We start from the raw sequence: 27,545 nt of genomic DNA, 5'->3' as shown, positions 1-27,545 counted from the left end.
TCGATCATCTTGGCCATCTTGAAAACGCTTAAATAACTCAAAAAACACGTGAAATCGACGAAAAATCATTGCTATAGACTCGTCCAAACAAATTATAAATTCCAATTGCAGTTTTTCCAATATCGATGTGAAATTTCACAGCAAAGTAAAGCAGCGGCTATACTGATTTGTTCACAGATACGATATATATAGGATTCTAATGAATAGACTTTATACCACACGACTAACAGTCGTTTACAAGCGCTAGTCTCGTTACTTACTAGCCACACCTCGTATTGTGAATAATTATTCGTTTTATTGAATTATGCGAAGCATTTGATCTTCTCGATCATCTTGGCCATCTTGAAAACGCTTAAATAACTCAAAAAACACGTGAAATCGACGAAAAATCATTGCTATAGACTTGTCCAAACAAATTATAAATTCCAATTGCAGTTTTTCCAATATCGATGTGAAATTTCACAGCAAACTAAAGCAGCGGCTATACTGATTTGTTCTCAGATACGATATATATAGGATTCTAATGAATAGACTTTATACAACACGACTAACAGTCGTTTACAAGCGCTAGTCTCGTTACTTACTAGCCATACCTCGTATTGTGAATAATTATTCGTTTTATTGAATTATGCGAAGCATTTGATCTTCTCGATCATCTTGGCCATCTTGAAAACGCTTAAATAACTCAAAAAACACGTGAAATCGACGAAAAATCATTGCTATAGACTTGTCCAAACAAATTATAAATTCCAATTGCAGTTTTTCCAATATCGATGTGAAATTTCACAGCAAACTAAAGCAGCGGCTATACTGATTTGTTCTCAGATACGATATATATAGGATTCTAATGAATAGACTTTATACAACACGACTAACAGTCGTTTACAAGCGCTAGTCTCGTTACTTACTAGCCATACCTCGTATTGTGAATAATTATTCGTTTTATTGAATTATGCGAAGCATTTGATCTTCTCGATCATCTTGGCCATCTTGAAAACGCTTAAATAACTCAAAAAACACGTGAAATCGACGAAAAATCATTGCTATAGACTCGTCCAAACAAATTATAAATTCCAATTGCAGTTTTTCCAATATCGATGTGAAATTTCACAGCAAACTAAAGCAGCGGCTATACTGATTTGTTCACAGATACGATATATATAGGATTCTAATGAATAGACTTTATACCACACGACTAACAGTCGTTTACAAGCGCTAGTCTCGTTACTTACTAACCACACCTCGTATTAAGAATAATTATTCGTTTTATTGAATTATGCGAAGCATTTGATCTTCTCGATCATCTTGGCCATCTTGAAAACGCTTAAATAACTCAAAAAACACGTGAAATCGACGAAAAATCATTGCTATAGACTCGTCCAAACAAATTATAAATTCCAATTGCAGTTTTTCCAATATCGATGTGAAATTTCACAGCAAACTGAAGCAGCGGCTATACTGATTTGTTCACAGACACGATATATATGGGATTCTAATGAATAGACTTTATACAACACGACTAACAGTCGTTTACAAGCGCTAGTCTCGTTACTTACTAGCCACACCTCGTATTAAGAATAATTATTCGTTTTATTGAATTATGCGAAGCATTTGATCTTCTCGATCATCTTGGCCATCTTGAAAACGCTTAAATAACTCAAAAAACACGTGAAATCGACGAAAAATCATTGCTATAGACTTGTCCAAACAAATTATAAATTCCAATTGCAGTTTTTCCAATATCGATGTGAAATTTCACAGCAAACTAAAGCAGCGGCTATACTGATTTGTTCTCAGATACGATATATATAGGATTCTAATGAATAGACTTTATACCACACGACTAACAGTCGTTTACAAGCGCTAGTCTCGTTACTTACTAGCCACACCTCGTATTAAGAATAATTATTCGTTTTATTGAATTATGCGAAGCATTTGATCTTCTCGATCATCTTGGCCATCTTGAAAACGCTTAAATAACTCAAAAAACACGTGAAATCGACGAAAAATCATTGCTATAGACTCGTCCAAACAAATTATAAATTCCAATTGCAGTTTTTCCAATATCGATGTGAAATTTCATAGCAAACTGAAGCAGCGGCTATACTGATTTGTTCACAGATACGATATATATATAGGATTCTAATGAATAGACTTTATACAACACGACTAACAGTCGTTTACAAGCGCTAGTCTCGTTACTTACTAGCCACACCTCGTATTGTGAATAATTATTCGTTTTATTGAATTATGCGAAGCATTTGATCTTGTCGATCATCTTGGCCATCTTGAAAACGCTTAAATAACTCAAAAAACACGTGAAATCGACGAAAAATCATTGCTATAGACTCGTCCAAACAAATTATAAATTCCAATTGCAGTTTTTCCAATATCGATGTGAAATTTCACAGCAAACTAGAGCCGCGGCTATACTGATTTGTTCACAGACACATGGTTAAATTGTAGGCTAAGAGTTGAAGTTGTTCAGTATGAAAATTGAGACATTGCCAATTGTCTACAAAGAAAATAAATTACTCGTAAATATAATAAAGATTTCGGAGTAGATTAAATAAATGGAAAATTAACAAAGACCACAAAACTAATACGAGTTTTTTTTTAAAAACCTTGTTATTACTGATTAAGACGTTTAATACGTTTTAATCTCGATAGGCAGATATGGAAAGATGAATCGTTTCGTTGTATGAACATCGCGGTGATTTCAAATAAAATCGATTTTCGAGGTTTTATTCTCAATTAAACAAAACTACGTGCGTTCCCCTTTACATTAAAAGTAAGATTCAATTCTCACAGATTTGTTGTTCGCAATTTATTATAACGTAGATTATGATGTGTATTCAAACTTTCATTCTTCGAGAAAAGCATTTCACTTTAAACGTTATCTAATTTATGTAGTAGAAGTGACAAAAAAAATTGATTTCAACAGTTTTTATTTGATATTAGTTTTATTATGCTGCTTAAGTTTGGAGGTATGGCAACACCGATATGAATATGTCAAATCCGACATTGACATTTGACATTTCTAATCGTGAACGTACTCCAAACGTGTCGTGCAATGATTTTATTTGATTTTCGACGTGGATTAAATCAACAACAGTTTGTCGATTAATAGAGGGATCTACGAAGATCAAGAAAATTTTTTTTTATCAAATATACTGATTTGAGAGCGATTTGAAATCTGACGGGAACTAAACATTTGGCGTCGACGAAAAAGGAAATTTCAATCGGGAATAACTTTTTTAGTTTGAGCTGTATTATGTTTTAATTTGGAGAGATGGTGAATAATAAATCAATTATTAATATTATAAAATAAAAACGATGAAAAATTTGTTTCGTTATGGCCGATTTCCATTTCGTATGACTCAAATTTTGCACGAACTAAAAAATATGTAAAATATTACCTAACCTAACATAACCTCTTGAATAAGGTATTTTCGTTTTTTGAATCTGTTTTTCCGCGAGTTATAGGCAAAAAAATTGTTGTGAAAACTCAAATTTTAGTGTATTAAAATATATTTTTTAAATCCCATATCTTGAGAACGGTCGACTATAAAAACAATTAATTATTGAAGCTCGCGGTTGTATTATCATTATTTTTAATACTTGGAATGACTAGTACATTCTTAATAATGTAATAATATGTCTATTATTCGCTTGTAACCTTTAGCTAACCTTTAATTATATTGTAGTGACCGTACTATATGAAAAGGAACCATCGCTTTATTCTAATACTTTAATACTCGATTAAACTCGTATTAAAACACAAGTTTAATTAATTCCATAGTAATTTCATACTAGTAAATAGCATCGGCGGCGGCTGGTGGTAAAACATTTTACGCGTCCCCCAATTTTTCCAAAAAAACTTACCTTGTGGAAATTATGTCATCAGATTCAAAACTTTCAGTATAAATTGACCATATCGATAGATAATTAATTAAACTTTTATGTCCATACTGAATACACTATTTACACTGTTTCGATTACCAAGCTATCGTCTTCAGAGAAACTGAAAGATAAACTAAAATCTAACGACTTGCTTTACCCGTTTTGGACTGTATTTGCCCACCAATAAACCTTCTCCCGCGAAAATTCTTTATACAAAAGAATTGGAAGGAATATTTAACCAAATAGGTTTTAAATTCGGTTTACAAATCCAACAATTGTTGGACAATCCTAAGTACAAAATACCAAATTTGGAAAACACTTGTGTACATGAAATTAGCTCGAGTGTAATTAGTATATAGGGCAGACTAAGAGATCCCATATTGTCCGGATTAAGGAGCACATAGTTCGTTCAAAATATGGACGGACAGTCATAATCGTGAGATAAATATTAATTATGTAAAATTATTTAAAAAAAAAAACGTGTCCAAACATAAATTTTATATGCGTTGAAATTACTAGATGTAAATGTGGTTTAAATAAGGACAAAGGATCGAATCCTTACAGTTTAGTAGACGAAGAACGAAAGTGAAAATTAAAGTAGTTTTTTCGTGGGAAAATTTAGTATAAAACAGGTAAATCAATTCATCCGATTTTAGTTCATCTTCAGTTTCTCTGAAGACGATAACTTGGTTATCGAAACGCGTGTTCGGACGGTGTAATCGTGAGTTATTGAAGGGGTAAACGTTTCACAGTCTCTGGCGGTAGTTTCCTGAAAAATATGCTTCAAATTTGAAGACGCCATGTTGTTTGACAAGCATAAATAAAGAACGTTTTTCAATGAATTTGTAAACGTGGAAAAAATACTTTTATTCGAAAGGCACTAGCCCAATCAATATAAAAGCTGAACTAGATTCGACCTTGGGTGAAACTGTTTCGTTATCAACAGTAAAATATCGGGTAGCGAAGTTTAGACGAGACTGTACGTTTTGGGAAGATCAACAACGCAGCGATCGACAGAAATGTTGAAGAAAATCCACTGGATGATGGTTGACTGAAAGTGCGCGAGTTAGGAGACATATTCAGCATTCCAAAAAGGTCAAATTAACTGAAAATTTGGTTATGAGAAAGCTTTGCTCAAGAAGGGTGTCGCGAAGATGTTTCCTTCGAGTGTTTGGCTATAAAGCCGAATTTTGGCACCGTTTCATAATCACGGGTCCATCACTACACATCCGGAACAAAAGTACAATCAAAACAATGTACTGAAAAAGGGAGAATCGGCTCCGAAGAGGACAAAAAACGTTCCATCAGCAGGCCAGATCATGGCGTTGGTTTTTTGGAATGAACGTGGACTTCGAAGTTTATTTTACCAAAAACGATTTTCTTGCTAAATTTTTTGCATTTTTTTGTTGTACGTTTCATGAATTACAACAGCAAACCTGGTATAATTCAAATTTTAACCTAATAAACATATTATTCGATTTGGAAATTCAAATTTGAAAGATGTCGTTCAAGTACTTTCGGTTTTAATACTATTCCAATTAGAGAGCAAAATTCAATAATAAAACATAAAAACCCGATCGATTGGAAGGTATTCACCCCAGAATACTAGAAGCTGCAAGTCGTTTCTTTGTGATATCGTTCCGCGAAATGGAACCCAATCGGTTTTAACAGCTTCTCAAAATGGCATAACGAGATTTATTTCTACTATTTAAAGTCTTTCATCGACAGGGACGCACTTTGTGTAAAATTTAGTACGGTATCCAAGCTGATCTAGAACTGTTCCACATTTCACGGCTCCAATCGTAAATTGAATCAAATCGTAGGTGAAAAAACTTGGAAGAATTGAAAAGACCTTGGCTCTAGTAAAGGAGATTGTAGATTAAAGAAAATTGAGTTGTTAAAACTCTAAATTGAAACCCCAAAGATGTTTACTTTCCCCAAATGTGACTACTTCGACTGCAATGTTTTCAAAGGCCTGGTGATTAATGGCCTGCCAGGGCTCAGATCTACCTCCGTGGAGTTTTCTCAAAAGTCTAAGAATTTTCAAAAATCAGCGAATTACTGCTGGACAATGAGATGTGTTCGAAGAATGTTATGGCACTGGATCCTTACTAGGCGACCTGGAACAGCTTCTTGAAGTTCTAGGACTAACTATTAATCAATTAGACGAAGAATCTACGCGATTTGCACAGAATTGATTATCTTAATTGGAATATCTTTCAATGGTGGTAGTAACCAAAAGTTTTGCAGATTGCTGCTCTGAAGATCGGAGTGCTTAAGTAGGTGGTTCCTGCATGATATAAACGGCAATTTCTATACGATTTTTTTAATCTTGGAACGACTGTTCTCGTGGAAGAAGAGGTTTAACGACTGATAGATATATCGAGGAGATATCAGCAATTCGTGTGGTAGTTCAAGTCGACTACAATAGAAACGAATTATCTTACATTGCAGACGTCGGTTTTTTTTAGTTTTGGAATGGCCAGCGTACAATCCCGACTTAATTCCGATAGAATATTTATGGAATGAGCTGAAAAAAAAAAAAGAATTCCCAGCGCAAATTTACAGTGGACCGATTCCAAAAAAGCGGAATTATGTACGACCTGTATAATATAACTGCGCTGAGACAGGGTTCGAATTCAGTTTGTCACATAAATAAGAAAAGTCCGTGTACATGTTGAAATAGTATTAAAAGGAAAAACCAGCTTTCTACTTGATTAAATTACAAACAACTATCTCCAATATGTGGTTACAGGATTCTAAGATATCGAGAATTAGTAAACATACGACATCAATATACGCAGTTAACACAAAACTATCTAGATGTACGGGGCGCGTTAATAAATCCAAGCGATTAGTCGTATACTGGAAATGATTAAAAGGCATTTGCTAGAAGCTCGGATCAATAAAATAACTTATTAGTATACATGAATTTACGTTATTTTTTACCCATGAATGCATTAAAATAGAAAAAACCGGGTGGTTCTATTTAAAAAAAAATAAGGAAATTTGATATTTATGAAGTTAAACTTTGAAAACTTTTTATACGCACCCTGTATAAAATGAAAAATTTTCCAACATATATTCAAATACGTGTGTGACCTTGCTAAAAGCAACCGAATAGAAATTATTTTCATATCTTTAAGGGTAACTTCGTAAAAAAATAATTTATAGGGGTCGATTTTTTAACAAAAACATTAATTGCTCGAAAAGTATGCATTTTTCGAAAAAAGTTTTTAGACAAAAGTATATTAAAATTTTACGTAGATTTCAAAAATGTATTAATATACAGGATGTTCTATTCAAAATAACAAAGTTATAGTCGATTTCCGATAGAACCGGAAGTCGGCCATCTTTGAAAATATTTTAGTTAAAAAGATCGTATCCGAAAACTCAAATATGGAAATTTTCATGATTTTACTATGAGTATTTTGTCATATATACAGATATTTTTAACTTGGGACACCCTGTATAGCAGACTACACGAGTATTGACGTCACCGCCATTGTTAGCACAGGTTAGGACTTTGGACTTTCCTAACAAAGTTTTAACTGCGTTGATGATCGTATATATGTTTTGTGATTTTTTCGTATTTTTTGTTGGATAAATTTTTCGAAAAACATTTTTTAAATAACCTTAAAAACACGCACTACTTCACGAACAAAATGGCGGACGTGACGTCACGTTCCGGTTGTCAATTCCACTCTAGTTTTAATATTGTTAACTCTATGGATCGGCAAGATTTTTCATTATATCGTATGAAATAATAAATTTATTTGAAATCAACACTTGTATTTATTTAAATCAGTACCAAAATTAAAAGATTAAACAAATATTAATCATGAGAAACTACGGCACTGGTAAAGAATCGTAAAAGTAAAAAGAAGTTTGAAAATGGTTGTTTACAAGTTTCGTTTCATTTTTTTCACAAATAAATTCAAATAAAACTGCATTTTTTTTTCAATTAACGAGACGCGTATAAAGTCTCTATAGTTTATTTTCTCGATTAATAGGTAACTGTAAAAAATAACGACGATGATTTTGTCATTTTCTTCTAGATGATTGAAAACCGTAAATGATTTTGAACTTTATTGTTACGTGCGATTAGGTAATTAACTAATTGTATAGTTTAATAGAAATTAACGTGAATTACTTTATTAATTAACCGACAATTTCGGGGAACGAGTCAATAAGAATTTGTGAATCGGATTCACACTGAAGATCCAGTCTACGTCAATTTAGAACTGTCATAGACTTTCCCGAACGTAGAAAGTGTCTCAATTCCCAGTCTACGTGAATTTAAAACTGTCACTGACTTTCCTAAACGTAGAAAGTGTCTCAATTCCCATTCTACGTGAATTTAGAACTGTCACAGACTTTCAAGTGTCTCAATTCCTATTCTACGTCAATTTAGAACTGTCATAGACTTTCCCAAACGTAGAAAATATCTCAATTCCTAGTCTACGTCAATTTAGAACTGTCATAGACTTTCCCAAACGTAGAAAGTGTCTCAATTCCCAGTCTACGTCAATTTAGAACTGTCATAGACTTTTCCGAACGTAGAAAGTGTCTCAATTCCCAGTCTACGTCAATTTAGAACTGTCATAGACTTTCCCGAACGTAGAAAGTGTTTCAATTCCCATTCTACGTCAATTTAGAACTGTCATAGACTTTCAAGTGTCTCAATTCCTATTCTACGTCAATTTAGAACTGTCATAGACTTTCCCAAACGTAGAAAGTGTCTCAATTCCTAGTCTACGTCAATTTAGAACTGTCATAGACTTTCCCAAACGTAGAAAGTGTCTCAATTCCTAGTCTACGTCAATTTAGAACTGTCATAAACTTTCCCGAACGTAGAAAGTGTCTAAATTCCCGTTCTAAGTGAATTTAGAACTGTCAAAATCAAAATTGAATAATAAAAATAATAGTTTAAAGTAGAAGAAAATCTATAAGAGATATATGAAGAAATGTATGTATCCATTCATTCTAATTATTTAGTAAGAAAAAAACACTTTGAATTTTTCATGTAGGTACCGCGAGAGATATGTAAAATGACAAAACATTAAACGTCGTTATTGTCAATATTGTTAAAAGTCACGATTTTTTTTTATAAGTAAAAAAACATGTCTTCGGGCGGAAAAAAACTACCCCAATATATAGCAGCCGTTTGCATATGTATCGGCGCTTGGGGTACAGGTACGGCAATATCGTGGACATCGAATATAACGAACGATCTCAAAGATGGAAAACTCAACGATATAAAAATGGGAGATGACGAAATAGGATGGGTGGGATCATTAATGACCCTCGGAGCAATGTGCATGTGTTTTCCAATCGGTTGGATAGCTGATTTAATAGGAAGGAAACCCACCGTTTTATTAACGATAATACCTTTCACGATCGGTTGGTTGATGATACTCTTCGGATCGAACATCGTAATGATCTACATCGCGAGATTTCTGATCGGTTTGGCGGGAGGTGGTTTCTGCGTGATGGCGCCCATGTACACCAGCGAAATAGCCGAAACCGATATAAGAGGTACTCTAGGTACATTCTTTCAATTATTTATCACAATAGGAATATTGTATTGCGGAGTATTGGGATACCTTTTGGCGCTTACCGCGTTCAACGTGGCCTGCTTGGTAATACCGATAATATTCGGTGTTTTGTTCGTCTTCCAACCGGAATCGCCGAGATACGATTTGATTAAAGGACGGACGGATAAAGCGGAAAACGCTTATAAAAGATTGAGGGGAAAGGACTACGATTATTCGGGCGAAATGAAGGCTTTGACGGCGGATATTGAAACCGAAGCGAAACTACCTGGTTTTTTGGAATCGATGAAAACTAAAGCCGCCAAAAAATCGACGTTGATCTGTTTCGCGTTGATGTTCTATCAACAATTGAGCGGTATAAACGCCGTTATGTTCTATTCTCAAGAGATATTCCGTTCGGCCGGATCCACCCTCAAAGATTCCTATTGCACGATATCGATACAAGTGATACAAGTCATAGCGACGTTGGTCGCTTCTTGGGCCGTCGAAAAATTCGGTAGGAAAATCCTTCTCATGATATCAGCGTTTTTCATGGCGTTATCCACCGGACTTCTCGGTTTATTTTTCTCTTTGAAAGATCGCGAATTAATCGACGACGTCTCTTCTATCGGCTTTATTCCGATAATATCGTTGAACGTATTCATTATAGCTTTTTCGTTAGGTTTCGGTCCGATACCTTGGTTAGCTTCTTCCGAAATGTTTTCGCCTGAAATTAAATCGAAATGCAGTTCGGCCGCCGCCACTTTCAACTGGTTCTTAGCTTTCATCGTCACCAAATTTTATTTTATTTTCGCTTCTAACTTGGGCGCCGACGTCACTTTCTACATTTTCACTATCATATCCGCGACCGCCGTAGTTTTCGTTTTAATCGTCGTCCCGGAAACTAAGGGGAAAACCTTCGCCGAAATCCAAGCAGAATTAGGATCCTAATTTGGTGTATCGATGTATAAAATATGTAATTTTATTTAAATTAAACGTATACGAAACTTGCAGGTCTTGAAATTTATTTCTAGATACTAGATACCGGAATAATAAATACAAAAAAAACCAAAAAATTACCCCATCACATCTTACTTTTATTTAAATCTTACCCAAGTAATAGATATATACAAATCAAAGTCCAAACCCATAAAATCGGGCGTTCCCCAAGGTAGCGTCCTTGGCCCTTATGTATACCGATGATATTCCAACTCTAATCGCCGCCTTCGCGGACGATACTGCAATAATGTCTCCAGATACAGACCCTACAAGAATGGCTACATCATTTGGAGAATGGAAGTCAACACGTTCGCCACAAAAACGAGGTGTGTGAAGTGAAAACAGAAGTCGAATACCTCGAACTACACTTGGACCAGACGATCGCAGTTAACAATGGAAAATAAGTTATGTACAAAATCATCCAAAGACCAATATGGACATAAGCTACTACACATTAGACACAGACCTCGGTATTACAATCATCAATGAAGTTATTCGGCCATAAGAAATAAAAACCGCCACGAAAACCACCAAAATCCACTAACATCCAAGCTTCACAAAGATCCAGTGGAACAGAGAAGACGCTGGCCAGAAAACCTCATCGAGTGATCTACAGAGACTCAGACGCTAGCCAGAAGACCTCAGAGTGATCTACGGAGACCCAGACGCTAGCCAGAAGACCTCAGAGTAATCTAAGAAGATCCAGACACTGGCCAGAAGACCTCAGAGTAATCTACGGAGACCCAGACTCTGGTCAGAAGACCTCAGAGTGATCTACGGAGACCCAGACACTGGCCAGAAGACCTCAGAGTAATCTACGGAGACCCAGAATCTGGTCAGAAGACATCAGAGTGATCTACGGAGACCCAGACGGTAGCCAGAAGACCTCAGAGTAATCTAAGAAGATCCAGACACTGGCCAGAAGACCTCATCGAGTAATCTACGAAGACCCATCAATGGATGGTGCCCGCCTCAAGTCATTTAGCAAGAAATCATATCATTTACTTATTACTCTGTATTTTTTTTTGGAAATTGTGAATTTTCAATTAAATTAAGAAACAAAGATCGATACAAACATTTCAACGCATCTATAATAGCTTCTGCCTCAAAATAGTATTCAGTTTCATCAATTGCTTTTTCATTTCTTGCCGACGAGCATTTTTTTCATATATCAATGGTCACTGGGGGTCAGATCTGGACTATACGGTGAATGATGAAGCGATTCGTTCAATTTAGCCATCGTTGCCATCGATTTGGTGCATTGTCTTGGTGGTTTTCCTTCATTTTTTGCATCCCAACGATCCAAAAACTCTGTGAAGTACTCGATATTCCATGAGCATGCCAAAATACTGAAGCCATAACCTTTCCAACTAACTGGGAAATGGAAATGAGAGGGAATCCGAAGAACAAGAAGAGGTAGACCGTTGAAAAAATGGATAGGAAGATAACATCAACAAACAAAGAACTTTCACCCTATAAAAGTTATGTAAGGTGTTTGAGGCTTCAATTAACGTCCTGGTGATTGGAGGGTCAACATGTGGTGTAGAGGGCCTCCAATCGTGTGTTTCGATTGAGTCGAAAAGCGCGTTTAGTTAACCTTATTGTTTTTAACGATCTTTTCGTTTATCAAACATAGCAAGAGTTTAAAAATCGATTTTAACAAAAAAAAATCAGAATGATTTATAAATTACTATTTTTATTTTATAGAATGCTTGTTGGCACCTTTCGTCGGTGGATCCACTTCGCAACAAATACCATTCGTTTACCTTCCTCTGAAAGGACAAGTTATTTATCCTGGAAAAGAAATATCCTTCAACGGTAAGTTGTACTCGATCTCTAAATATCTCGAAGAGCTTGATTATTTTATTTGTGGGATTGTGGAATGGCAGAGGCACTATATTTTTACTCTATAAAATATTTTAAGTAAACAAAAACCTACAATTTTCTCCCTTCAAGGGCGTAGTTTTCCAAAAATACGTACACGTATTATAAGGACATAAATAGAATGAATTTTTTTCAAAAAGGACGAAAAAATAGGAATCTACATTATTATTTTCATAACTAGTTTAGTTTTGATGCTAGGAACATGTACACAAAATGAAAATAAAGGCTTTTCAAAGGAAAAAATTCATCGGTTTTGGATTATGTACGTGGAAACTTTTTATTTTTGCGTTTGAAAGTACTAATCAACTTTCAACAAGCAATAATTCCGTTTCTATGGGTCTATATATATATAAAAGCGTTTTCGTAGTGGGATTGTGGCAAAATTAAATACCAAAGTGTACTAACACTAATACTAGTGTGTTCATTTATGTATTCATTGTCTGGAAATTGTGTATTAAATGTGAATCAATACGCTTAATATTTCTATATTGAACGTCAATTTGATTATTTAAGTTTTTTAAAATTTATCGCGCCGCAATTCTATGTGAATCAATTCCCATACGATGAATATATAAGTAATATATTAGAGCTCCTAATATATTAGAATTAGTACACTTTGGTGTTTGATGTCGCCACAATTCCACTACGAAAACGCTCTGGCAAAATCTTCGTTTTAATTCATTTAAATGGCGAATGAAATTTGTCAAATATACAGAAATGAAACGATTTTATATCTTAGACGAAGACGAAGAAAGATAAAATCGTTTTTTTTTTAAGTTTGACACTGATAATTTGCTTATTTATATTCACTAAATACTGAAAAACCAAAAAACAAAATAATTACATAGGGCAAACGTCTCAGTATTTAGAAAATAGACTAAAAGGTCATCAATACGATAAAAAAAAAATAAAACTGCGTTAACGAACTATGAAATATCAATATATCTGACCAGTGGTTCGCAGTTGAAAGTGAAGATGGCGCCAGATAGCGACCACTGGAGATTGGCTAATCACCCGAACCAAATAGCGACGCTCTTTGAAATTGTCTTCAGTTCGGGTCTCAAGTTCGAACGAGAGTTTGTTATACCACTCTGACGAAACGTAATAACGTCGAAACTAGTCGAAAATCGATAAAAAAGTCGATTGACATCACGTTTTTCAGAAGTGATGTAATTCAATATTCGTCGAGGCATTATAGCCAGGAAAGTGGTTGTTTAAATATTAAATTTCGTAATTATTTAGAAGATGGATAGTAGAAGTCATTTATTTTCTGTTATAAAATGTTGTAAAATTGTTTTTCTTTTTTTTTCTAATAAAAGATCATAAATACGAAATTTCGAAAAAAATTTGAAGCTAATTATAAAGATTCAAAAATTCTTGGAACGGAATGTACTAGACGAAAATTATGGTTTTGATATTTATGATGTAGGTGATCTATCGATTAACATAAAAACGCAAATTTTCAATTTTGAATAGAATAGGCGTAAAATAGAAACATATGTAATAAGTCGAAAAAACATGGTATTGGTTGAGAAGTGATGGTTTTTTCGTTGTGGGTGGCCCCGTGGAAAAAGAAACTCAGAATAGACTTTAAAATAAAACCCGAATCCAATTTTTTTTCCATGAAAATCCAGATAAATACGCAGGATAATATAAATTGACTGGACTATAAGTAACTACTTTTTTATAATAGGTAAATCGTAATTATATTATTGCGTTAAATTATCGAAACGTCGCGTGAAGTAACTGTCCCTTATAAAAAAATCCAAAATTCAGTTCTGCAACACTGGCGTGAGAATTCAAAATAATTTTCGATTGCGGTGAATGCGATTTAAACGTATCCGCGTATTTCGAGTGCGATGCTGCTCGTTAATTTTATTAGTTTTGGTTATGAATGTTTATTAGTCGATAAACATCTCACTTTTAAGTCACGCTTCTCGAACAATTGTTCATAAGAAGCTCTTCCCCTTCCGCCCCCCCCCCGGTTTTTTTTTTAATTTTTAATATAACGCGGAAGTCGATTACGGATGTTTTATTGAAATTAAAACGTAAATTGACGCGTCGCGTTTCATTATATCACTACGAGGGTTGTATAAAAAGTTTCTGTATCAGATTTTCTTAACTATACAGGGTGTCCAACACGACGAGTTGAAACTATCTGTATATATACGGCAAAATACTCATAGTAGAATCATGAAAATTTATACGTTTTGGTTTTCGGATACGATCTTTTTAACTAAAATATTTTCAAAGATGGCCGACTTCCGGTTCTACCGGAAATCGACTATAACTTTGTTATTTTAAATAGAACACCCTGTATATTAATACATTTTTGAAATCTACGTAAAATTTAAATATACTTTAGTCTGAAAACTTTTTTCGCAAAATGTATACTTTTTGAGTTATTAATTTTTTTGTTAAAAATTTGACAGTTACAAACCCTTATAAATTATTTTTTTACGAGAATACCCTTAAAGATATGAAAATAGTTTTTGTTCGGTTGCTTTTAGCAAGGTCTGACGTATTTGAATCTACGTTGAAAAATTTCTTATTTTATACAGGGTGCGTATAAAAAGTTATCAAAGTTTAACTTCATAAATATCAAATTTCTTTAAATAGAACCACCCGATTTTTTCTATTTTTTCAAATTTTTGTTGTTTTATGGTTCATTATAATGAAAGTTGCCGTAATAGAACATTTCGATCATCTGTGATGCGGCAAACATCAAAATATCACATGTTCATGGTAAACAACGGTTTTTGTACAGTAATTTGATTCTATAACCCACTTTTTAAGTGTTTAAAGTTAATCGAACATAATTTAAAAAAGAAACGTAATGATATTATTATCATAATTTATCTTTCATGCTCGATATAATTCGAATTAAAATTTTTTGAGCATCGAAATTTTGATATTTCAATGTTGGCATTTTGTACTGACGTAACCCAACCGTACTAATCTTAAACCCACTAGATTACGTCTCTTATTCAATTATAGATAAAGTTAAATGATAAAAATCAAAAACAAAGTTTTGAGGGTAGATAACAACCACAAAATTTGCGATAACAGACAAAAACTAGAATTTTTTAAACTAATATCCTATTGGTGTTAATCTGAACTAAAAATCTGACTCTAGCTTAGTCCTCTACAAGAGTTTTAGCCGTTGCAGTGATTCAACATCCACCCCGTATACTCAGTATGTTTTTCTATGAGGTAACAGCTCGTGGTGACGTGTAGAATTAACAACACACCCCCGTATAATCACATACCTTTGTTTTAATTAATCATTAAACACGGCTAACAACGTACCTCTGAATTGTCATTGAAGACACGTTAAACGCGTTTAATGTATCTGGTTTTTTTCAAAGAATTTCAAAATCTCTCAGGATCGATGAGCTCCTTGTATGGTTAAAAAAAACTCTCAATAAATCATTTCAAACTTGGCCTACAAAATAGATTGTTTCGAAAAAATAGCGAAATTAGAAATAGAAAAAGTGAAAAATCTTTATTTTGGATTGGAAATGGGCTTCAAAATGGAAACAAACAGGAAGGTGGTTAGCTAGTTTCCAAAATAAAGTTTAACACAATGGACCTCATACCTTCGAGCGAATCGCGACCAAACAAAAGAGTATCTATTGATTGGAAAGCTTCCTCGAGGCTACTTCTCTAGAAAATCTTGTATATTGGTTTGCTCCAGCTGAAACTACAAAAAGCATTCACATCTGTGGCATACGCCTAGCTATAACCTTCCCTGCGACGTAATGCTCACAAGAGAAACGACTAAAGTGGGTTCTAGTTCAGTACTATCGCCGATACTGGTTGGTAGAGCTCGAACAGTGCTAGGCGTCAAGCTATGGAACTGCAAGATTCTTACAAGACGAATTTGATAAACAATAATAATCGAGGTGAAATTCTAGACCTCGAATCACCAGAAAAGATTGTGGGACGCCCAGAAAGTAGTCCAAAAGAAAAAGCAAATCAGCTAAAGCCTCCCCAGCGACGTAATGTTAGACGGCGGCTTCCACGGGGAATACAGACTCACAAGAGAAATGACTTGAGTGGGTTCTAGTTCATGCTAGCTAAGTACTATCGCCGGTACTGGTTGGTAGAGCTCGAACAGTGCTAGGCGTCAAGTTATGGAACTGCAAGATTCTTACAAGACGAATTTGATAAACAATAATAATCGAGGTGAAATTCTAGACCTCGAATCACCAGAAAAGATTGTGGGACGCCCAGAAAGTAGTCCAGAAGAAAAAGCAAATCAGCTAAAGCCTCCCCAGCGACGTAATGTTAGACGGCGGCTTCCACGGGGAATACAGACTCACAAGAGAAATGACTAGAGTGGGTTCTAGTTCATGCTAGCTAAGTACTATCGCCGGTACTGGTTGGTAGAGCTCGAACAGTGCTAGGCGTCAAGCTATGGAACTGCAAGATTCTTACAAGACGAATTTGATAAACAATAATAATCGAGGTGAAATTCTAGACCTCGAATCACCAGAAAAGATTGTGGGACGCCCAGAAAGTAGTCCAGAAGAAAAAGCAAATCAGCTAAAGCCTCCCCAGCTTTCGTAATGCTCGAGGGCGATTTCCAAGCTTTCTCTTCCGTTGCAGGAAAAATTTGTTTTTTAGGTATCCTGGAAAACAATCAACCACCTTCTCCATTTTGACTTATTTCTTAGTTTGGTGACAAATCAAAGGAATTACAATATTGGTAGACATAAAATATGGATGGTTAGCACTTCCAGTCGCCAAGACTCATACCGAGAGGTTCTAAGAACCACCTCGCAGATACTAAATCATAAATGATGAACGTAGTAATTTTTTTTAGGCGTTCGTTCATCTATTTGCGCAGTATCGGGAGCTAAATATATGTCGGCAGATGGTTGGGTTGATTTACGGAATCCAGTTGGTTCTGATATTCCTTTCAAGCTTCAAAAGGATAACGGACGTACGTTTTTGCAGGTAATATTATCAATTTCTATTATAATATCATCGGAAAATGTAGTTTGATATATGAAAGTGAAAATAACAAAATAAAATTGATTGAATTGGCGGGGTTTCTAATTTCGAAAATTCAAAATTGCGACCGCATAAAATGAATTTATAAAAATGTTTTTCAGCTTTCCATATCGATTGCAACCCAAAATAATTATTTTTCAAGAAATTTCAAACGATTTTTCGAATTTTTCACTGTTTTTTTAAACCTAAATATACAGGGTGATTGAGTAATGTGATAAAAGTCGATGTCTCCTTTCTCCTTTGACATATAAATTTGAAAATTTGAGGGATCATAACCATCACAAGTCATTGTATTTTAGAATTATTTAGAATCTTACAGGGTGTTCCGTTATGATGTGCCACATCATATCATTCGTTTTTAAGTGAAACACCCTATATTTGATTGTATGTTTCGAATCAGCTTGACATCAAAATAATATAGAGTTGGGACTCAAACTACTGGGTATTTAAAAAGTTATAAGTATAATTTTTCATTGAATTTGATTCGATTCACTCGAAAAAACCGAAAAAATGATCTATTAGTATTTTGATTCACCCCGTATGAGATTCAATGGAAAATTAACGAAATAAATGAATTTCCAGAATTTTTACTACTATTCGAATGTTTTGGCCGCACCAGGTCTCCATTTTTGAATTTATCTTACGTTGTACAGGGTGTTACGATTTTTATAGTAAATTGGTTATAAATGTTTAACTACCCCGTAAATACCACCTCAAATTTCTTACAATTTTGATTTTTTTGTTTAAATTCGTGGAAATAATGGACTTGATTTCCGAGAAACGACGTAAAAATAATCAAATTCATTTTGTCTCATTAAAATTTTGATTTGCCCAGTTAAAAACCAATCGTTCAACATTTTACGACAAATTATCAAATGTCACAACATCACAACGGCCGATTTCGGACGAACTTCACGAAATTCATACTGTTGCTAACTTCATAACAGCAATGACAGTTTTGACATATTAACATCAGTGTTGCCATGTCTCGAAACTTAACCGTCAACTAACATACTGATTTAGATTAATTTGAAATAGAGAATTTTGAATAGAGGTTATGTTGTATTTACATTGTTGTCAATCATTTTGTTTTTATTAGAACTATGTTATTTAAATATACGAGGTAAATGAAAAAGAAAAAAACGTACACCAACTTCCATAATGATTTTTAATCGACTACACGAATATAGCCGATACAGAACGTCCAGGATCGGTAACTTTGTAAATAATTTCGAGCAGAAAAATCGTCCTACTGGAACCAAATCACCTTAAAGTCGAAGGAAGTGATTAATCTGTAGAGATTATTTGCATAAAACCCGAATCTATTCGAGTACGTTTTCATTTTCAAAGTACACTGTACTATGAATTAAATTATCATCCAACTAGAATCAAATATCCTTTTAAATCGATTTCAGTGGTCAGGAAACGGCGAATTACGCAACAAGTTGTCAGGCAAATTAATAATAGTGAACCTAGTGTGCAGAGAAACCGAATTAGAATCGACGGACTTTCCTAGAATTCAAATGCTGTTTTCGCCATGTGTAGCTTTCCGAGTAGTCGGGTCTTCGAGCAACCAACTAGCCAGCAGTAAGTACCATTCTTTTTGTATCCGCAGATGTTTCTCAATATTTGTTTATATTTACGAGGATGGTTCCAGAAGTACTAGGTCCGACAAATGAAACACCATTTTGTCGAGTATAGGAACAGAAAATAATCCGAGGGGACTAAATCTGGTGCATAATGTAGCGATTCATTAATGACCTTTCCTGCAGTTGGAACGATCTTTGCCTTCTTCGGAGCCGATTCTCCTTTTTTAGACGATTGTTTTGATTGTTATTTTGGTTTCGGGTATGAAGTGATAGACCCACGGTTCTATTTCTGCGAAACATTCCCAAACACTCGAAAAAAAAAAACACCTCCTCGACGCTGTTTTCGTTCCATTATGAGCCAACGCGGCAACCATCTTGCACACAGCTTTCTCATAACCAAATTTTCACTTAATACGCGATGTTTGAAATGCATACTATGTCTTCTATCTCGCACCGTATTGGTCGGACTAATACCTTTTGAATAAAAGCGTTGTATCACATATCGATGACAAAATCTGCTCTTCAATGCAACAATCTGCGAATCTCTTGGTTTAGCTGAAATTTTCGACCAATCGCGGGCGTTTTAGGGGTCAGGTTATCACGAAGAGACGTAAATCGCTTTCTGCGCGTTCCAGGTCGTCTATGAAAGAATCCAATGCTGGTAAACTTTTCGAACAGCTGCCCAAATCCTATCCAATTGTCTACCAACAACTCGCTAACCATTTTCGAAACTCAAACCCATTGGAGGGTAATTTTCTGTTATAGGGATTAAAAATAAAGGGACGGGGGTAGTAGAAAGAAGGAGTTTAGTAGTTCACTCGGTATATTAGCGTCGATATCCTTTATAAACACGTGCGTAGCCGGGATGTAATTTTGGAAAGGGGGTTTGGTTTGAGGTAAATAAAACAACAAAAATCTACTTTCGAGAAATTTAATATAATTACGATACGGGCCCAACAACCCTCCATAAACTCATTCCGACCTAGGAGGAGCGTGGTGAATAATCGAGAATCGACGCGAAATGTTTCGGCAACTCGATTAGTTCGGTTTCAACTGCGTCTAGTTGATAGATGGCGCTAATAATTTAACTATTGTCACACTTATCGGTGTGTAAGTATTCGTAAATTTATTTGTTATAGACGTAAGTGAAGTCGCCTTCGTTATCGACCAAAACGCGACGAAGGAAAACGCTACTAGCGATACGTTGAGCATTTCCGAATACGTCGCTATAGGAATTTGCTCGATCCTACTGGGTCTGATTTACGTCGCGTCCGTTTTTCTCTATTTGCATATCAGAAAGAAGAAAACTAATTCTAGAGATAATCGTCGAGATAGTAGATGTACGAGGGACATCGAAGAAGGTATCGTCAAAAGCAATCCACTTTTGTCCATACCGACACATTTTCTACCAGGCGATGCGGCATACAGCGACACGAACAGCAGCGACAACGAAAATACGCCGGACGTAATCAACCAACACGAAGAACGCAAAAAACACGTAAGTCATTAACCGTATAATTTATTCTACGGCTAATCGCCTACAAATTAATGTTCTAATAGTCAAATGTTCTTTTTCTAAATGTTTATTCGGTTACAGACGTCGGTCGTAATCCACGCTCAGAAGTCTTATAATTCTCGTCGGCGATCTCAATTTTGTTCTTTCGATAATTATCATCAAGATTCGAATACGAACGAAAAATTACCCGAAGAAAACGTTTCGATTATCGAAACGTTGGAAGGAAGAGAAGAAAAACCGGAAAATATCAAATCGTTGACCAGTTCCACCAGGAAGAAACTCTATTTCAATCCGGCTTATTTCGAACCGCACTTACTATTGGTATGAATATTTTTTTAGTTTCCTCACAAGGTTTTTACCTCGTTTTTTTTTTTGTCCAAAATTACGAATGTGCATATTCGCTCACTTTACAAAACGGACCACATAGAAATAGACATCAAAACATCTTTCCACGCCCCCGAAGATTAAGCTTGTAGACATTCAGCAACATTCGGTGTTGAAGCAGCGCTCTTTAATGATTTTTACGGCTTCCAAGTCATTTTGAACAATGATCTTTCCGGAAACCGTTCCCCGGACGAGTTATTGTTGGTTGTACTATTAAAAGTATTCCAATAAATCGATTTTATTGGAGATTTCGTTGGAAAGAACAACTACCGTCGCTACGGACAGCCTTCAGTGAATTATTGCCCGAAGCGGGGCTAAAATACAAGCCAATCATCCCAAATCGTTATCGATGAACACACCTCGGAAATCCTCCTTCTCACCAATAGATTTTCCCTCGCTCCGGCTGCTAGCAACTTCTGCGGTTTCCTTGTAACCTGGTGAACCCTTTCCAGTGAAGACAACCACAATCTCAGTCCTGCAGAGGAGCAACTCTCTCTGAGCAATTTGCACATTTGTTGTTTTGGCGGGTTCGTAGATTGCCGCGAACAAATTTGATTTGATTTTTCGTCGAAACCGCCCCCGATGTAGTTATGAATAATCGATTTATTTCGCAGGAACCGCCGCCGGGCGCGATCGATTTTTTATCGAAAATTCGCGAAGTGATTTCGATAGCGAAACAAAAACTCGAATCCAAACGCTTCCAACCGAGTTTGATGAACATACCGGAAGAAGAAGATAATCCGTATCCGATGGAAACTTTGTACGGTTTGAACGCTCCGTCGATCAGTCGACGCAGCAGCACCGTAAGTTTGAAGAGAGAAAACAGTCGAAGAAAAACTTGTACCGGTTGTCCGGGTTGCGAACCGCAAGATTTCAATTCCGTAAACGGGAAACTACCCGAATTCCCGTCGTTAGCCGCGTGCCGTAACTGTACTTCGAATACGAACGAAAGTAAACAAAGAATAAGGAAATGGTTGGAAGATGTACCGATTATAAAAGTTCCCAACGACGTTGCGCAAAAATCGATCGACAATTGTCAGAAAAAGATAAGATTACCGACGAAAACGCTTCCCGCTTCGTCCGAAAAACAAAATAAAAAACTACCGCCGATAAATCGTAATAAAAACGAAGAAGACGTTTATTGTACCGTTCCTGTACTACCTTCGACCGATATGGTTAAAAATCGTACGGAATTTGATAGGAGAGAAGAGAAAATCGCCACTTTAACTAAGGAACAAATGAACGCCGTCATTTACGAATTCACCAAACATAAAAATCTATTGGAAAACAAAGAGGAAGAAGAACAAACTGTCGAATACGAAACGGACAGTTTGGAAAGAACGCCGCGTAAAGGTAAAGTATCACACCGTACACTCCAAACACTCACCAAGCCCTTCGAGACCCTTACCAAAAGCAATTGCCTCTCACATATGATCTGATCTAAAGTTTATCCTCTTCCAAACACCGGCAGTACTCCAGATCGTCCGGGATGCTCATAATGTGGAGATGACGTCGTCTTAGCTTATTGCCCGGTGTCTCCATAAGCGTTTTAATCCAATAACTGGATGTTTCTACCCCAATCTGGCGAGCGAATCCGCTTCGTCGTACCTCGAGTTACCGGACATCCGATCTTGCAGACTTTCTCGCACTCCGTTAGTCCCTTACGATCGTTGCGAATTGCTCGGTTTGGAAGTCGGTAGCGTGTTCACCAAGCGAAAAAGACTCACTTAACTCGAGGTGTCTTTCGCTCCGACGAAGCTGTTTATCTTGGAGTCGTGGATGAACCAGTTGCTAAGGTATTTAGTATAGCAGCCTTGGAATCGACAGTCCACTGCTTTCTCTTAGCGATGCGTTGATTATTACCAACGATCGTCGGTGCCATTTAGTCACTGCCTGTCAAAATGTTTGGTCTACGCGATCTACGTCCAAATTTTTTCACGACCAATTGGTTCTGTCTTCTTGGAAGTTCAGCCTGTAGGTTGCGCTTCGAATTTTATCGCCGATTGAGTTTCGCGCGCCATCGAAGCGAATTGCTCGGGTAGCGTGTACACCAAAGAGTCACTTATCTCGAGGTGTCTTCCGTAGAAGCCTCCTCCGACGAATCTATTTATCTTGGAGTCGTGGATGAAGCAGGTGACTACGTTATTCAGTATAGCAGCCTTGGAATCGACACTCCACTGCTTTCTCTTAGTGATTTGTTCATTTAAAATGATTGGACGTTTTATCCGCGGTCTATATCCAGTTTATTTCACGGCCAGTTGGTCCAGCCTTCGTGGAAGTTCAGTCTGTATGCTGCGCTTCGAATTTAATCGCTAGATGAAGTGTGGAAGACTTCAAGGACAGTAACCACTTCTCACCACTCACGATTTCTTGTTTTATCAATTAATCAATTATTTTTTATTGTTTTCAAGGTTTTTCGACGCCTTCCGAATACGCGGAAGTATCGTCCTCTTCTCAACCGAGTCCGAGTCTTAGTTCCGTTCTACCGGACCACGAAGAATTGACGATGAGAAACGCGATAATAAATAAAAGAACCGGCAACATGACGATTTCTAAAATCAACATGGAAGCCCTACAAGAAGACGAACACGATTACGAACTAATAGTAATGAAAAAAGGATCTTCGGTTAATAGGGAAAGTTGTAAACTTGCCGAATTACTACAAAAAAATAAGGGATACAGTTTAGTAAGCGAGGTGTACGTAAATAACGGTTACAATTACGGTAGCGCCCCTTCGACGCCGAGTAATTCCCGTTATTCGACGTTGGATACGAAACAGCTCAAAGTTAAATATGAAGGAACCGCAGAAAAACCGGGAAAATTATTAATAGAAGTCGAAGATTGTTTGGACAATTATATTCGCGTAAACGATTCCGACGAATTCGAACAAGATACTTTAGATAGAAAATCGAATAGAAATTCGATTAGGAGATCGCAATCGCAATCGCAATCGAATAATTACGACGATTCGTTGGAACGTCCTTCTAATATTTTGCTCACGACCAATGGGAGTTTTCGTAATCGCAACGAGGTCGTCGATTCGATTGAGGAACCTCTCGATTCCGGTAATTTCAATCGATTATTCGGTAGTTTGAGAGAAATTTATGAAGCTAAAACGAGAAACGGTTCGAGCAGGAAAGATGAGGGATACGCTTATATAAGCGACGAGGAAAAAGGGAGGATACTCACTTTGGAAGAGAGACATTGTAGGAGGCAGAGATCGAAAGTGCAACCGGACCTTATTCCGCCACCGATATACGATCGGATCGATTCGACGCAAAAAATTTCGAATTGTTTAGGTGAGTCACGATTTCGGCAAAGTTTTGTAAAAACTTAAACATTTTTTTTAAAGATTTACAAAAGTTAATCCAGAGTTTCAAAAAGTTTTACAAAAGTTTTTCGAAAGTTTTGCGGATTTTTACAAAATTTCACAAAATCAAATGGAGTTTCACAGAGTTTTACAAAGTTTCGAGAAGTTATACAAAGTTTTACACGGCTTTGAAAAGTTTCACATAGTTTTACAAAGTTTTGCAAAGTCCAACAAAGTTTTTTCAAAGTTGTACCATATTTTACAAAGTTTCACAGAGTTTTTAATGGTTTTATGAAGTATCACAAAGTTTTACAGAAGTTTACAAGGTTTTATGAAGCATCACAAAGTTTTACAGATATTTACAAGGTTTCGTGTGAAGTATCACAAAGTTTTACAGATGTTTACGAGGTTTTATGAAGCATCACAAAGTTTTACAGAAATTTACAAGGTTTCGTGTGAAGTATCACAAAGTTTTACAGATGTTTACGAGGTTTTATGAAGCATCACAAAGTTTTACAGATATTTACAAGGTTTTACATAGTTTTACAAAGTTTTGCAAAGTCCAACAAAGTTTTTTCAAAATTCTACCATATTTTACAAAGTTTCACAAAGTTTTAAACGGTTTCATGAAGTATCACAAAGTTTTACAGAAGTTTACAAGGTTTCATAAAGTATCACAAAGTTTTACAGAGGTTTACAAAGTTTTATGAAGCATCACAAAGTTTTACAGATGTTTAAAAAGTTTCGCATAGTTTTACAAAGTTTTGCAAAGTCCAACAAAGTTTTTTCAAAGTTTCAAGAAGTATCACAAAGTTTTACAGATATTTACAAGGTTTTACATGGTTTTACAAAGTTTTGCAAAGTCCAATAAAGTTTTTTCAAAGTTGTACCATATTTTACAAAATTTCACAGAGTTTTAAACAGTTTCATGAAGTATCACAAAGTTTTACAGAAATTTACAAGGTTTTATGAAGCATCACAAAGTTTTACAGATATTTACAAGGTTTTACATAGTTTTACAAAGTTTTGCAAAGTCCAACAAAGTTTTTTCAAAGTTGTACCATATTTTATAAAGTTTCACAAAGTTTTAAACGGTTTCATGAAGTATCACAAAGTTTTACAGAGGTTTACAAGGTTCTATAGAATTTTACAAAGGTTTTTCAAGGTTTTACAGGAATTTAATGAAGCTTTTTTCTAAATTTCACAATTTTTCAAAAGTTTTACACATTTTCACGAAATCCTATGAAGTTTTACGGAATTTAACAAAATTTTTTCGAAGCTTTGCGGAGTTTTACAAAGTTGTACCATAATATGCGAAATTTCATAAAGTTTAATGAAACTTTACAAAGATTTTTTAAAGTTTTACAGAGATTCAAACATTTTTACAAAATATCTAGAATTTATACGAAGGAAAACAATGAAAAACGATTTAATTTATTCTGAAATAACTCAATTCACCAATTGAATATGGAATTATACGAAAATAATTGGCGTCGATCCTATTAGGTAGATTACCCTCTTCACACTAACATCGTATTCACAGTTGCCTACCCATCATCAGCGATGATATAATTTCGTACCGGATTTTTTAATTGTTAGTAATTCTTATTTGATGAGTAATAGTTGAATAAAAATATTTTTCAATTTGTATAAATAACTATACGAAGAAATTTGAGCAAATAATACAGTTTTTAAATTAGATAAAACACAATTTAATTCTTTTTTCAAGATGAATTCGATTCCAACTATTAAACGGCCAAGATTTAAATGTCATGTTGCCAGATTTCTTTTTCGTTTTGTCACATATACTCAAATTTTATATCGTTAGTTTTGCCCTTTTTAAATTCTCATTATAGGTATCTGTAAACATTTGCGACGTTGCCAGATTGATTATAATTATTTTTTCAATTATATACGAGGTATTTCAATGTAACTAATTTTCTGTGTGAATTGTTGTAATTGGTTTATTTAATTTATAGATAATGGTGAAGAAAACAATCCGTTTCGATCAAAAACCGATCATCTTCGGGGTGCCGGTAACGGTAGCGGCGGCGGCGGCGGCGCTTCAGATTCTCGTACCGACGAATACAAATTGTGCCTTTTGCAAAAATCGAAAAGAAACGGCAACATAACGAACCTCATCCAAACCGAAGATTTCATTTTAAAAAAAGGCTGTAACGATCAATTCATTTTCCATTCGGTGGTCAGCCCCCGGCGACCGTTCCACCATTCCAAGGACAAACTCACCTGGCAAAATACTTTGAAACCGGAAGATTCCGGTTACCTGAGTTCCGATTCCAACGAATCTCGTTTGAATAACGTGAAATTGACCGTTCTGGAGCCCATAGGTAGCGAAACGGACGAAAGTTGTTTAGAAGACGCTCGTAGCGAATCGGGCGCGGAAAGCGTCGAAACGCATTCGGTATTTTTCGGAAGATTCGATAGGAACGCGGGTGTGAGTTGTTACGGGTCGATGGATAGCGGAGTGATCGGCGGAGAGGAAGGAATATCGAGTAGTGATTCGGAGACGGTTAGCTACGCCACTGTTATACCCGTTACGTCGGATCCATTTTAAAACGAAAAAAAAAAAAAAAAATAGCGGGCGATAATCGTTATAATGATTTTATTTTTTTTTTATTTTTCTCAAGCCATATTTGAACAAATTCGTAATCCTCAAGTTCAAGGTAAGATACTGATTGAATAATTATAAGTGCAGAATTTTCCAAATCAAAATTGAGGGGTTACTATAAATATTTTAAAAGTTTCACAAAATTTTACAAAAATTTGAAGAGTTTTACAAAGTTTAGAAAAAAATCACGAAAATTTGTGAAATTGCAAAGAGTTTTGCGAGGTTTCATGAAGTTTTACGAAATTTCACAAAGTTTTACAGAAGTTTCGAGGTTTTATAGAAGTTTGCGATGTGTCACAAAAGTTTTTGGAATTTTCACAAAGCTTTTTTCAAGTTTTACTAAGTTTCGCAAAATTTTAAAAAGTTTTGAGAAGCTTCATGAACTTTTCTCAAATTTTGCAGAGTTTCATGAATTTTTAGGAAATTCCACAAAATTTTTAAGAGTTTAGCAAAATTTCACAAAATTTTTAAAGAGTTTTGCAAAATTTCACAAAATTTCAAAGAGTGTTGCAAATTTTCATGAAATTTTACGAAATTTCACAAAATTTTATAGATTTTTGCAAGGTTTCTCCAAATTTTCCCAAAATTTTTACGAGATTTTGCGGAGTTTTAGAAAATTTCACTGAATTTCAAAAGGTGTTGTAAAGTTTCAAGAAGTTTAACAAAATTTCACAAAATTTTAAGGAGTTTCAGAAAGTTTCTCCAAATTTTCCCAAAATTTTTACGAGATTTTGTGAAGTTTAACAAAATTTCACAAAATTTTTATAGTGTTTTAGAA

General features: G+C 35.3%; 2 protein-coding genes across 3 annotated transcripts in view; both read left to right on the top strand.

The window, feature by feature from the left end:
* Positions 1 to 26,734, top strand: part of LOC130897849 (uncharacterized) — a 69,254-nt gene extending 42,520 nt beyond the window's left edge. For both annotated transcript variants that reach the window (XM_057806777.1, XM_057806776.1), the window contains exons 4-11: positions 12,144 to 12,254; positions 17,149 to 17,282; positions 18,755 to 18,926; positions 20,068 to 20,426; positions 20,526 to 20,765; positions 21,443 to 22,181; positions 23,240 to 24,127; positions 26,118 to 26,734. In XM_057806777.1, the coding sequence (XP_057662760.1) occupies positions 12,144 to 12,254; positions 17,149 to 17,282; positions 18,755 to 18,926; positions 20,068 to 20,426; positions 20,526 to 20,765; positions 21,443 to 22,181; positions 23,240 to 24,127; positions 26,118 to 26,713 (3,239 nt within the window). In that variant the 3' untranslated portion in view covers positions 26,714 to 26,734. The remainder of the gene's footprint in view (positions 1 to 12,143; positions 12,255 to 17,148; positions 17,283 to 18,754; positions 18,927 to 20,067; positions 20,427 to 20,525; positions 20,766 to 21,442; positions 22,182 to 23,239; positions 24,128 to 26,117) is intronic.
* Positions 8,974 to 10,450, top strand: LOC130897854 (facilitated trehalose transporter Tret1-like). The gene has a single exon (XM_057806785.1). It carries the CDS (start codon positions 9,027 to 9,029, stop codon positions 10,386 to 10,388), a length of 1,362 nt encoding a protein of 453 aa, XP_057662768.1. The 5' UTR covers positions 8,974 to 9,026; the 3' UTR covers positions 10,389 to 10,450.
* Positions 26,735 to 27,545: the final 811 nt, after the last annotated feature.

The sequence above is a fragment of the Diorhabda carinulata genome, chromosome 9 (assembly GCF_026250575.1).
Source record: "Diorhabda carinulata isolate Delta chromosome 9, icDioCari1.1, whole genome shotgun sequence".
Classification (NCBI taxonomy): domain Eukaryota; kingdom Metazoa; phylum Arthropoda; class Insecta; order Coleoptera; family Chrysomelidae; genus Diorhabda; species Diorhabda carinulata.
The sequence above is the reverse complement of the archived record's forward strand: the minus strand, read 5'-3'. Positions and strand labels throughout refer to the sequence as shown.